Source organism: Camelus dromedarius, chromosome 24 (assembly GCF_036321535.1).
Source record: "Camelus dromedarius isolate mCamDro1 chromosome 24, mCamDro1.pat, whole genome shotgun sequence".
NCBI lineage: Eukaryota > Metazoa > Chordata > Mammalia > Artiodactyla > Camelidae > Camelus > Camelus dromedarius.
Window position 1 is genome coordinate 16,466,458 of NC_087459.1, and position 14,864 is coordinate 16,481,321.

Consider the following 14,864-nt stretch of genomic DNA (forward strand, 5'->3'; position numbering starts at 1 on the left):
TGCTGTTCTCATAGAAACCAAAAAAAGGGAACAAACATTGACCTTTGGAGCTAATTGCTGTGAGGACTCTGTAGATTAAAGCTTTGTACATTTTCAGAGTGGTAAGATAATTTACCTTGGAATAAAGACTTGGGCAAAAAAAAATAAGAGCAATAAACTGTTACAAACTTAAAATATATAGCTTCCTCACATCAATTCCATGGACTATTATCCAAACACAAAATTTTAAATATTTTATAACAATATGGGAAATATTTATAGTGTATTAAAGAGAAGACAAGACAATGCAAAATTATATGTATTTGATAAAAAATAAAAATATAAAAGTTATATCACAAGAGAATATATAAATATTTCATCGGTTGTAGGATAATGGGTTCTAATTTTTTTGGTGAGGGGAGGTAATTAAGTTTATTATTTATTTTTAGAGGAGGTACTGGGGATTGAACCCAGGACCTTGTTCATGCCAAGCATGCACTCTGCCACTTGAGCTATACCCTCCCCCCGGGTTCTAATTTTATTGCTGTATCTTCAGAGAATGTGATCTACATGAAACCTATTATATGATATTTGTCGAGGCCTGCACTGGTTCTGTTAGATGGGCAATTTGTGTAACTGTTCTCTGTGTGCTTGAAAAGAACGTGCATTTTCTATTGAGTGTAGTGTTCTCTATAAGATTGTTAGATAAATCTTTTTAATTATGTTCCGATCTTTTATGTCTTTCCTAGTCTGGTGACAGAGTGTGTGATCAGGTCATCCACAATACTCTGATTGTTTGATGGTGAGGTAACAGGGTGATAGTTTGGGAATCTCAATCATCAACCTCTGGTTCCAATTGGTCTGGGGTCTACAAGCTGGTGGCTAGTGTGCCGTTAACTTTTTCCACCTATTAAGGGTTTTAGCATCTGCAAAACAGCTCAAAGATATGGCTCAGGATACTATCTATAGCTCTTGAGAAGGAATTGATGGTCTTTGTCTTATGACTAAACTGTTATTATTTTGTCTTGCTGAACTGTTTTTTCTTTGCTTCTATCTTTTCTCACTTCTCTGATTAAATCTGCTTAGAACTCAGAGAAGGCCTAGGAGGCTATAGCTTTTCTATAGACAAGAGGTGGGGGCCTCAGTGGGGGCAGGAATCTGTCACCGGGAAGGCTCTGCAGGGTCCTACTTGGTTTCATGGTAATGGTTATACAACTCTAAATTTAGTAGTGATCATTGAATTGTACACTTAAAATGGGTGAATTTTATTGTATGCAAATTATACCTCAATACAGTGCTTTAAAAAATAGACCTCCCCAGTGAAGTAGACCTAGTTCTAAATTGTTTTGAAATTATTTTCTTCATTCTGTTTCTAGATGACCAATGTTATATTCATGACTTGTTAATGGACATTAAAAAATGTGCCTCAAAACACTCAAGATGAACACAGCAGTCCTCAATATTCAATGTCATGGTCATTCCAGAAAGAAAAGGTCTGAAGGTCAGTGTTGAGAACCTTTCTGGCTGCCTTCCATGGAGGGAGGCTGGAATGAGCTTTGCCCTGGGGTGTGGTTCTTCCTTGTCACTGATTAACCAGGTGTGTAGAAAGGCTGCTTCACTGACATCCTGCTCTGCCTGGAGACTGGTATCTGGCCTAGCTTTGGTGAGGAGCAAAAAATGTCCACCCGTTACCACCAAGCTGCTAGTGATAGCTATCTGGAACTTCTGAAAGAGGCTACCAAGAGAGATCTGAATCTTTCTGATGAAGATGGCATGACTCCCACACTCCTGGCAGCCTACCATGGGAACTTGGAAGCCCTAGAAATAATCTGCTGCAGAGGGTAAGTTCAGTCTGATGGTTCTGATTGGAAACTGTTTTCGGTAGGATTTTACAGACAGCAGCAAGATGCAGGGAATTAGTTAAAAATTTTTGTTCTCTTCCCAGTCTGTGTAAATGATTGTCTTTTTAGAGAAAAGGAGAAAATTGCCCAGAGATGCTCTCTTTCCACACTGAGAACCAGCACCTGGGGAGTGATCCCTTATAAGCCACATGCACCGAGATTCTGCACTCTAAGGCACTACTATTTGCCTTGGAGGTGGCAGATATTTTAATTCTATGCCTTTAAAAATCTTTTCCATGACATGTAAATGCTTGACTCTTTAAAAAGAGATCACTGCTCTATTTCATTTTAAGATGTCAACTTTGAAACAAATAATGTGTTTTTATTTTTCCATCTACGCCATTAAATCTCACAGCCTTTTTTAAAAAAAAGTACTCAATCCTAGCGCAAGCTCATGATTCTGAGATGAAATTGCTGGCTTTACAAACTATTAAAGGGACCTTCAGCCTGTCTTAATTTCATTACCTCTCAGGCTGTTAGATACATACATGCACACATACTCCCCCTGCAAATTCTAGCAGAAATTAGCTAGCTCTTGTCCTCTGTTTGTTACTGGAGGGGCTAGGCAGTGTTGGCAACTATCACCCAAGAAGGGTAAAGAAAGAAAAAAAGAAAATGTTAAGTAAAGGAGGCAAGTGAATTTATTTCAATCCAATACATATTTATGTATTCATATTTATGTATTCATATTTATACTTATATGTATTTATACCTATCTGCAATGTGCCAGCCATTTTGCTAGCCACTGGGGATGTTGTGTAATTGATAAGAAAGATATGGCTCCTGTCCTCATGGTGATTAGATTTGAGAGAGGTAGACAAATGTCACATATGATAGGTGTTACAAAGAGGGAGAGAGGGGGCACTAAATAAATAACACAGATATCTGTCCCGATCTAGGTAGCGAGGGAAGGCTTTCCTCAGCATTTAAGCTGGGTTTTGAAAGGTGAGAAGGAGTTGGCCAGATCAAGGTGGAAGAAACAGTGTTTCCCCCAGGTGAGAGCACTGCATGCTAGGCTCTGAAGAGGTCGAGGACGGCTGGATGTGGCTTGACTGGGAAGAAGCCAAGTTGTAAGAGACAAGACTGGATCACAAGGGCCTTGTAAACTCTGTTAAGGAATTGACATTCATCCTAAGGGCAGGGGAAGCCACTCTCATGGGTTTGTTCCAGGAAGCCACCTGGTAGGTTTTTGTTCACGAAATTTGCTCAGGCAGTTGTCCAGTGGTCAGAGAAGATGTTCGGGGCTGTTGTCATGGTTGAGATGACAGACAAACTGGACTAGGATAGTGGCAGTGGGAATGGAGAGATGTAGATGCATCCGAGTGGCGATTCGGGCGTGGAATTGATTATGATTCACTGGATGTTGAGGTGGGTGGATAGAGGAGGAGGAGGATCAAGGCTCCGGGTTTGGGCTTCGACAGCTCATGGATATTGGCACCCTTTACTGAAGCGGAGGGGGGACCCTCTTTAGGAAGGACCAAATGTGGTGAGAGTTTCTGAGCTGAACACTGAATGAGGAAGTGAGGGAAGATGATGTTCTCCATTCTTTTTGTTTGATTTGACTTCTGTTTCCCAGACACCACCTCTAGGCTCACCCCCGTCAGTCAGCCTTCTCCAGATTGTGACACTGTATCATCTCTCCTCTTCTTTCTTCACCTACTCAGAGTGTGCCACCTCTGCATAAAGGGCAAGATAGTTCACAGCCAAAGTCAGCTCTTCTTCCCTTTGGAGTTCAATTTAAATGGAAATGCCTAGATGTTCTGTTTCTCTCTCTCCCCTTTGTACGCTTGAAACATTTTTTTTAAGTGCATAGACTATTTGTTTGTTTGTTTATTTCTTTTTTTTCCCTTTTCAGTTTTCCTAGGTAGAATTATTACAGTTCGAATGCACACATACATTATATTGCATGTAAATACATTTATACAATATACTGCACATATTTTTTCAGTTTATATATACGTACTGATCATTGTTCCTGAAACATTTTTTTACCCTAATTATTCTACTGGTCTTTATTTATCACAAAAGTAACATAATTGAGCCCAGAAAATTAAATTATATATATATACACAAATTATAAAGGAAAAAATGTCCTTTTAATGCCATGCTGTTAACATTTATTGGTTTATACATTTTGTATACATTCTGTGTATAAATATATATGCATATGTGTATATATAGTGTGTATAAATAAATATATAAAAGTATATGAAATGCTATATTAAGTACACATTTTTTGTGGTATGCTTTCTTTTTTTATACTCCTCAGTACATCATGGACATTTTTTCCATGTCAGCATATATTCTTTTCTAATATATATTTTTTTATTTTAAACATTAAAAAAAATTTTTTATTCTTTTCTAATTTAATTTTCGGGGACTTCTTAGCATTCTAGTTAATAAAAGTATTCTTAAAATAAAATACTTCTTACTATTCTAGTTAAAAGTACATTTCTTAGTTAATGTCTCCTTTGGACAATTTGTTTCCCATAATTTAAACAGTGTTGTGATGATCATCCTTGTACATAAATCTTTGCTCACAGTTTCTTCAGAACAGATTCTCCAAAGTGAAATTTCTGAATCAGTTTGCATGTGCACAATTTAAACTTTTTTTGTGTGTGTTTATTGACAAATCACCCTTCAGAAAGTGAGTACCCATTTTTTCAATATTATAGGTCCAAAATGATATATCAGTGTGCCTTTAATGTTCTTTCCTTTGGTTACTGGTGAGTTTGAAATTTTTTTTCTGTTTAGTAGCCATGATATTTCCACTTTTGTGAGCTGTGTATTTATAACTTTGTCCCACTTTTATATTGGGGTCTTCAACATTTCTCATTGATTTATTAAGAAGTGCTTTTTAAAGTTAGACTATCAGCCTTTTGTCATTATATTTACAAGTATTTTCACAATACATAATTCGTATTTTTAAAAACAAATATTTAATATAAATAAAAATATAAATATATTTACGTTTATATCTTTATATACTTAAGTCTGTTGATTTTACCATATAATTCCAACTTTAAAGTTATACCTAAATATTGACAGATATTTTCTTCAGTACTTTTTTATATTTTTAAAAAATTTTAAATTCTTAATTGATATATCATTTATTTGATCTAAGATTTGAGGTTATGATTTAACTGTACCTTCTCCAAGTGGTTAGTCATTTGTTTCTAAATAATTTGTTGTGTAGTCCACCCTTTTCCCATTTCCTTGACATGTATGATTTCATCTTAATTTATTTAATCAGTTGCTTGTTCATGACATTTAATTTGAATCCAGTCTATGTATAAGTTGGAATGAATATCTTTGATCATTCATCTCTGCACAAGGGTCTGACATTTCCTCAGGATAAATTCCTTAAGGAAGAATTGTTGATTCAAGAGGGTGCCATATGTTAAAGGATTTTGGCAACATATTCTGCCAGGAAATTTGAAACACTTATGTTCCCTCCAGCATTGTTCATTTCCTCACACTTGTGCCAAAATTGATTATTCTTTCTAATCATTGCCTATCTGATAGGCAAATAAATGGTGGTGTATTGTGTTTATTTGCATTTGTTTGATTACCAGTGAGCCTCAATATTCCTTCTTATGTAGAAAAACATTTTTGAAAGAATGATTTTTTTTCCCTGAGAACAACTCCGCCCCCAAAATCAAATCAACTTCAAAAGGAGAAATTGAAATTGAATAAATGCTCAAAGTAATTTAATATAAGCAAATTGTCTATTTTGTAACAATAATAACAATCTAGTTTTAAAAATGATTGCCCAAGTGTACTAATCTACCCAAAGTAAGGACAAAATATGATTATTTATACATCTTTTCATTGAGTTTCTCTTTTGGGGAAAAAAAGGGATAGGAAAAAATCGAATTAAAATTTTATAGATTTAGTCCAAGGAAACATTAAAAAATCAATATTGGACTCTGATTATCAAATGTGGGGGACTAGTTTGTGAATATCTGGACAGGTATGTGTAATGATTCTGTCAAGAAATGTGAAGAACATTAAGGCTCAAAAGACAGAGATTGAGTTTTGAAGGACCCCCCAGCTTGTCGACAGAAAAAATTTTGATTTAAGTTGTACCATTAATTTGGAAAGTTGTCAATAAAGAGAATTTTTGAAGGTGGAAATATCTTAAATGCACTGGGGAAACTCACAAATCAGCTTACTGACAGTTTCATCTGTAAATTTGGAATTTTGCATTTGAAATTTTCTTAAGAACTATCTTTGGGGTCATGTCAGATTTTCTTCATGTTTTTCTTCCCATCTTGAAAGGATAACTTAAGATCCCTTGGGATGGGAAAATTCTACTATTCCAAGGCCTGAAGCATGTAGATTTAACCCAAACTCCTTAATACCCACTAACATCCTCACCACAGCTCCCTTGTTTCAATAATTTCTTTTTTAACGTATCCAATTTAATTTCAGGCAAATTTAATCAGTATGTTTTTGTTCATGTTTATAGTAAGATCTTAGATGTTTTACAATCCCCCTTTGATGTCTTTTGAATGTGGTGTTTGGTTAAAATAAACAGTGAAACTCCATCTTTGGGGGTGAGATACTGTACTCCCCTAAGATACGTAACTGTGTTAAGGTTGAAAGAAGATTTCCTTTGATCCAAGATAATTAAATCAGGCAGACTAACCAGAGCCTTCCTAAAAGTGGCTGCCCGACAGAACTGTGTTATTTAATCTCTGCTTTCAATTTTCTTTTCTTTCCTTCCTCTTTAAACTTACTTCCCTTGCTGTCATCTCTATTTATGGGTCACACTAGTCACACAGGAGTATACTCCTGGTTCCCCAAATATGTAAATGTCACCTATATGTGCATCTGCTTCCACTATTCTCTCTGCTCAGAAGGAAGTTGCCAACCGCCAGCTTATGGGCTGGATCTAGCCCACAAATATATTTTATTTGGACTTCACTGTATTTTTCTCTTAAATTTGAGCCAACGTTTAACGATTAGAAAGTTTCACATGAAATTCTGGATTTCTGGCTTAGTTTGGAAGATGAAAGCTCTGGCAATATTCTGTCTGCTTTTATTCAAGGTAGCAATCAGCCACAGCTGAGTGACACCTATTCTTTTAGATGGAGCTTGCATTTAACTATGACTTTGTTGAAAGAACAAACCTGGCCGCATTCAGTTACTTACATTACTGTTACTGACCAGGACTCTTGGACTCAATCAATAGAAATTGATGAGGCTAGATGAAAAATTCAGGCAAGTCCCTTTATTGGGACTTGTGCTGTACACAAGGGAAGGAAAATAAGTAACAAGTTCTCTTGCTCACTCCCTGAGTAGGGGCAAGCTGGTCCCTTAAGTAGGGTGAGGGTAGGGGTGGATCCATGGGTCAGACTGCAGGGGTGGCTTAGGTGGTTGACCCACCCCCTTGGTGGTGCTGTGTGCAGAGATCATGCACAGTCCCCTGCTTTTGCTCCTGGCACCTCAGAAGTGGCAGTTGGGATTTTGGTATTTTTGTATCTTATTGTTCATAATTTGCCCCAACTGTGCATGTACACAGTTATTTTTAGTCCCTTATTGTTTCTTTGTATTCTGTTGCTCCAGGAGACGTCTGCCAAGGTTTATGTAAGGGTCCCAGTTCCCAGGTCCCAGATTGTCTCATTACCTGCTTGACTTCTTTAGGGTGAATTTGAGACATCTGCTAGGATATATGGATACAAAGGACAAAAGACACAGGTTTTGTTCTCTGCAGCATATTATCTATTTAGGGGGTGGGCAAGTCATATTTGAAGAATTAAGTAAGACTGTAAGTTTTAAAAAGTCACAAGAGCTATTGTACTGCTGCAGGAATTTACTAGACTGGTGTGAGAAAAAAATAAATATATGAAATTAAGGACTTTGAGTTTAGAGACAAGGGAAATAACAGGTAAAGTTTATTGAATATTCAATGTGTACTTTTCTAATGCTTTATGAATGTTGAATACATAGATACCTTGTCTTCTGTTTCCACCTGTTACTTTCCAGGAATGTTAAAAGGTCTTCTCAGACTCTCTCTCTTGCCATTCCATGGGACCAGCCTGGCAAAAGTTTACTGAGATCCTAATTTAGGGGTCTAGACTAGGACAAGGAAAGGTGCCCTTTAGCACCTGTATTAGCAGAGTTCTCAGCAGTGGCTTGGGGTCGCAGCCATAGTTAACAATAACTTGTTACTTTACTTTTTATTTGTGCTTGTTTTTAACTCAAGGCCTCATAGGAGAAGGCCAGGGGTGGGGAGTGTGGCCTGGGACAGGATTCCAGTAGGCTGTCATTCATCCCACATATCTTTTTTACCTACCAGGTACCTGATTCTGTGTCAGGCATGGGATCCCTGGCCACAATACCTGCAATTCAACCTGAAACCACTGCAGAACCATTCCCATATAAAACACTGTAATTACATGGAAGTAAATGGACCTTTTGTATGAATTTAGTTGTATTAGACTGTTTTCTTCTTATCCAACATCCATTCCTCTCTTCTTCCTTGCTGATGGGGAATGAGTTTTGTTCTGTTATTTATTTCCCTACATGTGACTCAGAGGAGGGTAGCAGTGGTGTGCTGGAACTGTAAGTGAGCAAGTGGTCTTGTTGCCCGCTGCACAATTGGAAGACCAAGGCGACAGTCTTTTGCAGAGAGAACAGGCTTTATTGCAGTGCAGCAACATGGAGGAGGCACTGTTCAGATCTGTCTCCCTGATTGGCTTTTGAATGGGCATTTATCTGGGAAGTGGGGAGCACGAAGGGGAGGGGGCTCGGAAATGATTGGTGGAAAGTGTCAGTTTCAGTGTAAGTTTCAAGAGTTCTCTGAGCAGTCCTTCATGCCTCTTCATGCATTGCATGTGCAATTTTGGGGATGGGGGCTCCAGTATGTAACATGAGGTGGATTTTCAGTCTGACATCCAAAATATACTATCAGCCATTTTTGTCTCTGAATGTACATGTGTGATGGCTCATGCTCAGTCAGAGGGGCTGTCAGCAAGTTATGTCTTTTATCTGTGGTTTCCCTTACGCTCTGCAAAACAGGCTTGGTATTCTCCATGTTATCATTTTTGTTTCTATCTTGTTTCAACTTCATGGGCCTTGAGCTTTTGAGGTACAGAGTATGTTTTCAGAACCAGCTCTTACTAGCTCACAAGAGATGAGTGCTAAATTTTCAGGAAGTTCAAATCAGATAAACACATCCATTATTAAAAATCAAATTATATAAACTTACAATTTAATAAATTATATTAAAAAGTTAATACTCAAAACTCATCCCTTTCTAATCATTTTACCATATTTTACTGTTTTCTTTGCTCTTAAGATTACACACATCTATTATATAGCTATGTGGTGGGAATAATTTATAATCATGAGCTACTGCACATCTCTTCCAAATTCTGCATCCAGTAATATCACATTAGTAGCTTGAAATGTGCTGTGGTGGGTGTATTTACACCACAGCAATCGGCACACGCTATAAATCAGAGCTTGATTTATTTTTCCCTCCTGGGTAGGCTGGTTGTTAAACATTTACTAGCATACCATGGGGTAATTCTATCCCTAGCTTCAGGGGAAATTTCTGATTGACCTCAAATAAACAAGGTAGCTCTGTTTCCCTTTCCATTGGCACATGACCCAATTCTGGCCAATGAGAGATGAAAGTTGCTCATTTGGGGAGTTTCTTGGAAAGCTTTTCTTGCTTCTAAAAAGGAGATAGGGGGTAGAGATACGGGTTTCTGTTTCTGGCTGTGTGATGTCTGGATGTGACATATTGGGATGTTCAAAAGTTATCTTGTGTCAATGTCAAGGCAGGATTAACATGCATTTTGGGGTTTTTTGGTGGGGGGAGGTAATTAGGTTTATTTATTTATTTTTTTTAACAGAGGTACTGGGGGTTGAACCCAGGACCCCGTGTGTGTTAAGCACACCCTCTACTGTTGAGCTATACCCTCCCCAACATGTGTTTTTAAAAAATTTTTTTTGGATGTCATGCCCAGAGAAAACCATTTGCATGTGTTTTTCTTATTTTCTTTTCTAGAGGGGATCCTGATAAATGTGACATCTGGGGAAATACTCCTTTACATTATGCAGCCTCCAATGGTCATGCCCACTGCGTCTCATTCTTGGTCAACTTTGGTGCCAACATCTTTGCCCTGGACAATGACTTACGGTCTCCACTGGATGCCGCGGCCAGCAGAGAGCAGAGTGAATGTGTCGCTCTCTTGGATAAGGCTGCCACTGCCCAAAACATCATGAATCCCAAGAAGGTCACCAGGCTGAAGGAGCAGGCTCAGAAGAATGCCAGGAGGCAGATCAAAGAGTGTGAGAGGCTCCAGGAGAAGCACCAAAATAAGATGGCTCGCACCTACAGCAAGGAAGAATCTGGTACCCCTTCTTCTTCCAAGGGCACTTTCTCCGGGCCATCCCTTTCAAATGCTTCTGCTTCCAACAAATTCGGGTCACTATCTAAAGGCATTAAAGACACCTTCAAGATAAAGTTCAAGAAGAACAAAGATACAGCAGAGCAGGTAGGGAAGGAGAGCAGAAGTGGGCAGAGGAATGTGATGGAAGTGTTCAGAGAGGAGGAGGAGGAGGAAGATGCATTCTCAGGGGACTTCAAAGAGAAGCTCCAGTTCTCAGCCAAGGAGGACAGCTCTGTGCAACATGAATCCATTCTCAACCGTCCAGGTTTAGGAAATGTTGTTTTTAGAAGGAAGAGAATCTTGAGCCCTGAAGAAATCTTAGACAGAAAGAGGGAGTTGGGGTTTAAAATACCCAGTGAATGGCTTCAGAGACAAGAAGCAGCTGAGGCTGATGAAGAGGGAGAAGAAAACAACCATGAAGATGATCTGCCTTGGGATGAGGATGAAGTGGAGTGGGAGGAAGACGTGGTTGATGCTACTCCCCTGGAAGTGTTCTTACAGTCCCACCACCTGGAAGAATTCCTTCCTATTTTTATAAGAGAGCAGATTGATCTGGAAGCTCTGTTGCTTTGCTCTGATGAGGACCTTCAGAACATACAAATGCAGCTGGGTCCCAGGAAGAAAGTTCTTAATGCCATAAACAGAAGGAAGCAGGTACTACAACAGCCTGGGCAGTTGGTCGACACCAGCCTCTGATGGAGTGTCGGGGCATCAGTGTGAGTCTGCAGCAGTCGGGGGATGCTGTGGCCCACTGGAAGCATTCCAGGCAACACCCAATCTCTACCCAATACCAGACGACTGGGTTTCTAGGCTTTTGGAGATGTCCACCTAAGAAAAGAGGCCCAAACTCTATCCTGAAAAATACTCAATACCTGTCCAAATAGATCGTCAGGGAGAAACTCAAGGAGATCTGCAAACAAGAAAATGGCATTTCTTTTCAATTATCCTTTTCGTATTTTTAAATATAGAACTGGATGACAGAGAAGGGAAAATATTTTCTTTACTTTCCTAACACTGGACTTAAAATTTATAATCTCTCATCACACTAGCTTCTGCTTAATTTCTGATCCTCATAGTCTAGGGATTCTAACTCCAGCTCTGTCCTTAGCTCTACGTCTTTGCCGGTTAGTGGAGACTAAAGTTCCTCCATTGACTTGTGGCTTGATGCCCAATTTAAGTGTGTCTAACCCTTCAACAGATGTTTACATGTTTACAAGTAATAGAAATGGGTCTAAGGACAGAGACAGGATGGAAGGTAGGGCAAGAGAAGGAAAAAAATAGAATGTATGGGACCTTTTATGGACTGCATTTTTGTCCCTCCAAAATTCATATGTGGAAACCCTGACCTCCCCACCAGTGTGACTGTGTTAAGGTTAAATGAGGTGAGGCCCTAATTCCAAATAACCATTGTCTTTTTAAGAGGTAGAGACACCCGGGATGGGCATGCACAAAGACTAGACCATGTGAAGACAAAGCAAGAAGGCAATCATCTGTAAGCCATGGAGGGAAGCCTCAGGAGAAACCAAACCTTCCATCACCTTGATCTTAGACTTCCAGCCTCCAGAGCTGTAAGAAAATAAATTTCTGTTGTTTAAACCAGTCTGTGATATTTTAGCAGCTTTAGCAGACTAATACAGTGCTTAAACGAGAGAGTGGGGGAGGAGAGAAAGAAGGATACAGAAAAGAAGTCTGTATGATTTTTAGAATCACTAGATGATTTTTCTAAGGGTAAGTGCCTCCTGAAACTTAAAAAAAAAAGGGAAACTAAATTGAGGTTCTTGGTAAGGAAAATTCAGTTGCAAAAGTAAGTTTTACATTGTTAAGCTCATTACGGACATGTCTTTTGTTTACTGTTGTCTATCATTTCTGCATATATGAATATGCGTAGGTTCTACAATATAAGTGGGCAACACTGCTGCTGTCGTTATTTGAATGGCAAATCCCAAATTCAAACTGAAACCCTACTTGAATAGCTAAGCTTCATTGGATTTTTTTTTTTTTTTAGCCAGACTTGTATTAAGTGGAATTTACCATTGATTATGTGTATAATATAGAAACAGCTTCAGCATGCTTCCTGATTCACATCTGTTTGGGTTACTTCAAGAGGCACCATGGAGGATACAGATGCTTGAATCTGACAAACAACTGGCACATTCTTCCTCAATGAATGGATCGAAAAGGTTGTTAGTTATTGAATAAATATGTGGTATCAGGGGATGATTATGTTTCCAAGTATCACATTTCCTTGTTCTGAAATAAACTGCAGCTGTATGTGAAATAATGTACACGAAAGCAGTAGTCACATGGAAGGCACTCAGAAAAAGTTTGCACTGTCTGAGTCTGCCTCTATTAGTTTTTCATTATTGTAGATGCCAGGATCCTCCCTCTGAGCATCCCCCAGAATCTGCCTGATGAGAGACTCGTTGCTAAGATATAGGAGAAGTAAAAGCCACTAGGGGGGTGCTATTGTTAACAAAAAGGATGCTTCCCATTAATGCTTTGTACATCACCATTAGAGGTAAAAATAATATAGAAAGCCAGATGATGTATTCTAGCAAATAGGAGGCAGCATGGGGGTGGTACAAAGAATTCTGGACTGGAAACCAGCATTGCTACTTGGCAGAATAGGAAATGGGAAGGTACTATTAGGGAAAAATAAGAAAAGACAGCAGAAATGTTACTGGAATTCAGCATTATAGGATTTGGTCCTGCTTCATGGGATTTGATTATGTCTCACTGGAATTTTCCAGGCTGCCCTACTGGAGGGGTTAGCAATTTGCTCAGAAATATGGGAAGGAAGGGAAGGTACGTTTTGCCCAGCAGAACCGGAAGCTCTCACCAGGACCATCCCATCGGACTTCCTGTCAATTCTGTGACAAGATAAAGGGATGTGAATTTGAAGAACACGTGGATTTTAAAACCTCACATAAAACCCATCCAATTGCTAGATTAAAAAGGAAGGAGCAAACATAATCCCTTTATGTAATAATAGTGAATAATGTAAAACTCTGTGAAGCCAGAATGGGTTGTTAGAAGTTATTTTTTTTTCCCAACAGTTACATTTTATTTTTATTAACGTATCCTAGCTTATAGACTCTCTAGGCTCGTCTACCATTCTCTGAATAACCCCCGTTCCATTTAAATGGTAAATACTGTATCTGGGATTATCACAAAGATTGTCTCAAAATGTATGAACCAAACAGAATTACACTGAGTCTTGTATCAGAGAGCAAAGGAGGCAAATTAAAGAGTTCCAGCTCCTGGGAACTCTCCTATGCCCAATTCCCTAGTGGAGAAGCTAGCGTCTGCCCTACTACAATGCAAGCTCCTTTAAGACAGGGAGTTTTCTCTGTCCTGCATGCACTGATATATCCCTTGCACCAAGTGCCGGTCCGTCACACAGCAGGTATGCAATAAATACTGTTGAACAACTGGATGTGTTGTCTAGGCTGGAAGCAGGATGCAGATTGCTCTGGTCTGTTGGTTCCTAGGAGTCTGACCGACTTCAGAGGTTCACATGGCATCCAAGGGTGGGGGTGGGCGATGTGAAACTGAAAAGAGTAACTGTGAAAGGCCAAAGTCTTGTTGCACACACTGCTCTTGATCCGTTTCCCTCCCCGACTCTGATATAGTTGGAGAGAGTCATCTGTGCTTTTGGTGGTAAGGATTACCTCTTTTCTGTCAGTAACCTAGCACAAGTTATGGTAGGGGATCTTATGGAAAGAAGGAAAGAGGAAATCTATGAATGAATTAAGGCCCTTTTGATGGTCTCATCATTACATACTTTTCACTATGCATCCTTTACAGTACAGTTGTGATCATTAAGATTCCCAGAAAGACTCCACAGTCACTTGAGGTGTGCAGGACAGATCACAGGGGTATTGTATTCTAGCAGAAAGGCTAGACAGCCTGGGAAACATCAAAAACATTTAGCTAAGCTACCTAGAGCATGAAGAGGACCTGCCAGGAGGAAATTTGGGTAAGAACATGATTTTCTTCACTGCTGACTTATAACCAGCCTAGGGGTTGGGTTGGGAGGATTTGAATGGGAGCTTTGGCAGGAATGGGCTACCAAGCTCTGCTAGGGACTCATCTCTGCACCTCAGTTTCCCCATCTGTAAGTTGAGGAGGTGGCACTATATGATTCCTAATGACCCTTTCAACCCTGACCCTATAATGGACATCTGCAGATTTTGTCTATGCAATACACACTCCTCCTCCTTTCTAGTAAGAGACCTCTTTCCTTTTGTCAGCTCATGTGGAAAGATGAGCTGACGGCACTCCTGACTTCAAGAGGGGGCGTGTGACTCAGGCCTGGAAAATAGGGAAATCAGATCCCCCTGGGTGGTGCAGTGGTTCAGGGACAGGCACATGGCCTGACCAGGCCAAATAGAGTATTCTGTTTCCTTTAGCTACTGTGTTACGCATATGGGTGTATGACCTAGGTGGTCCAGTGAGTCTCCACTCTAGGACTTCTGTTAATGAAGAGAATGTCTATTTCTGCTCGGGTTGCTGAAGAGGACAGACTATGATTCAGGAGCTGCTGGCACCCATCCTGCCACTATCAGGAGAGACC

The 14,864-nt window shown here is 39.4% G+C and overlaps 1 protein-coding gene across 1 annotated transcript; it reads left to right on the plus strand.

The window, feature by feature from the left end:
• The first annotated feature begins 1,516 nt into the window (after positions 1 to 1,516).
• Positions 1,517 to 11,884, plus strand: ANKS4B (ankyrin repeat and sterile alpha motif domain containing 4B). Its single transcript, XM_010982546.3, has 2 exons — positions 1,517 to 1,820; positions 9,904 to 11,884. The coding sequence occupies exons 1-2, from the start codon at positions 1,657 to 1,659 to the stop codon at positions 10,982 to 10,984; spliced, it is 1,245 nt and encodes a 414-aa protein (XP_010980848.3). The 5' UTR covers positions 1,517 to 1,656; the 3' UTR covers positions 10,985 to 11,884.
• The last annotated feature ends 2,980 nt before the right edge of the window (positions 11,885 to 14,864 follow it).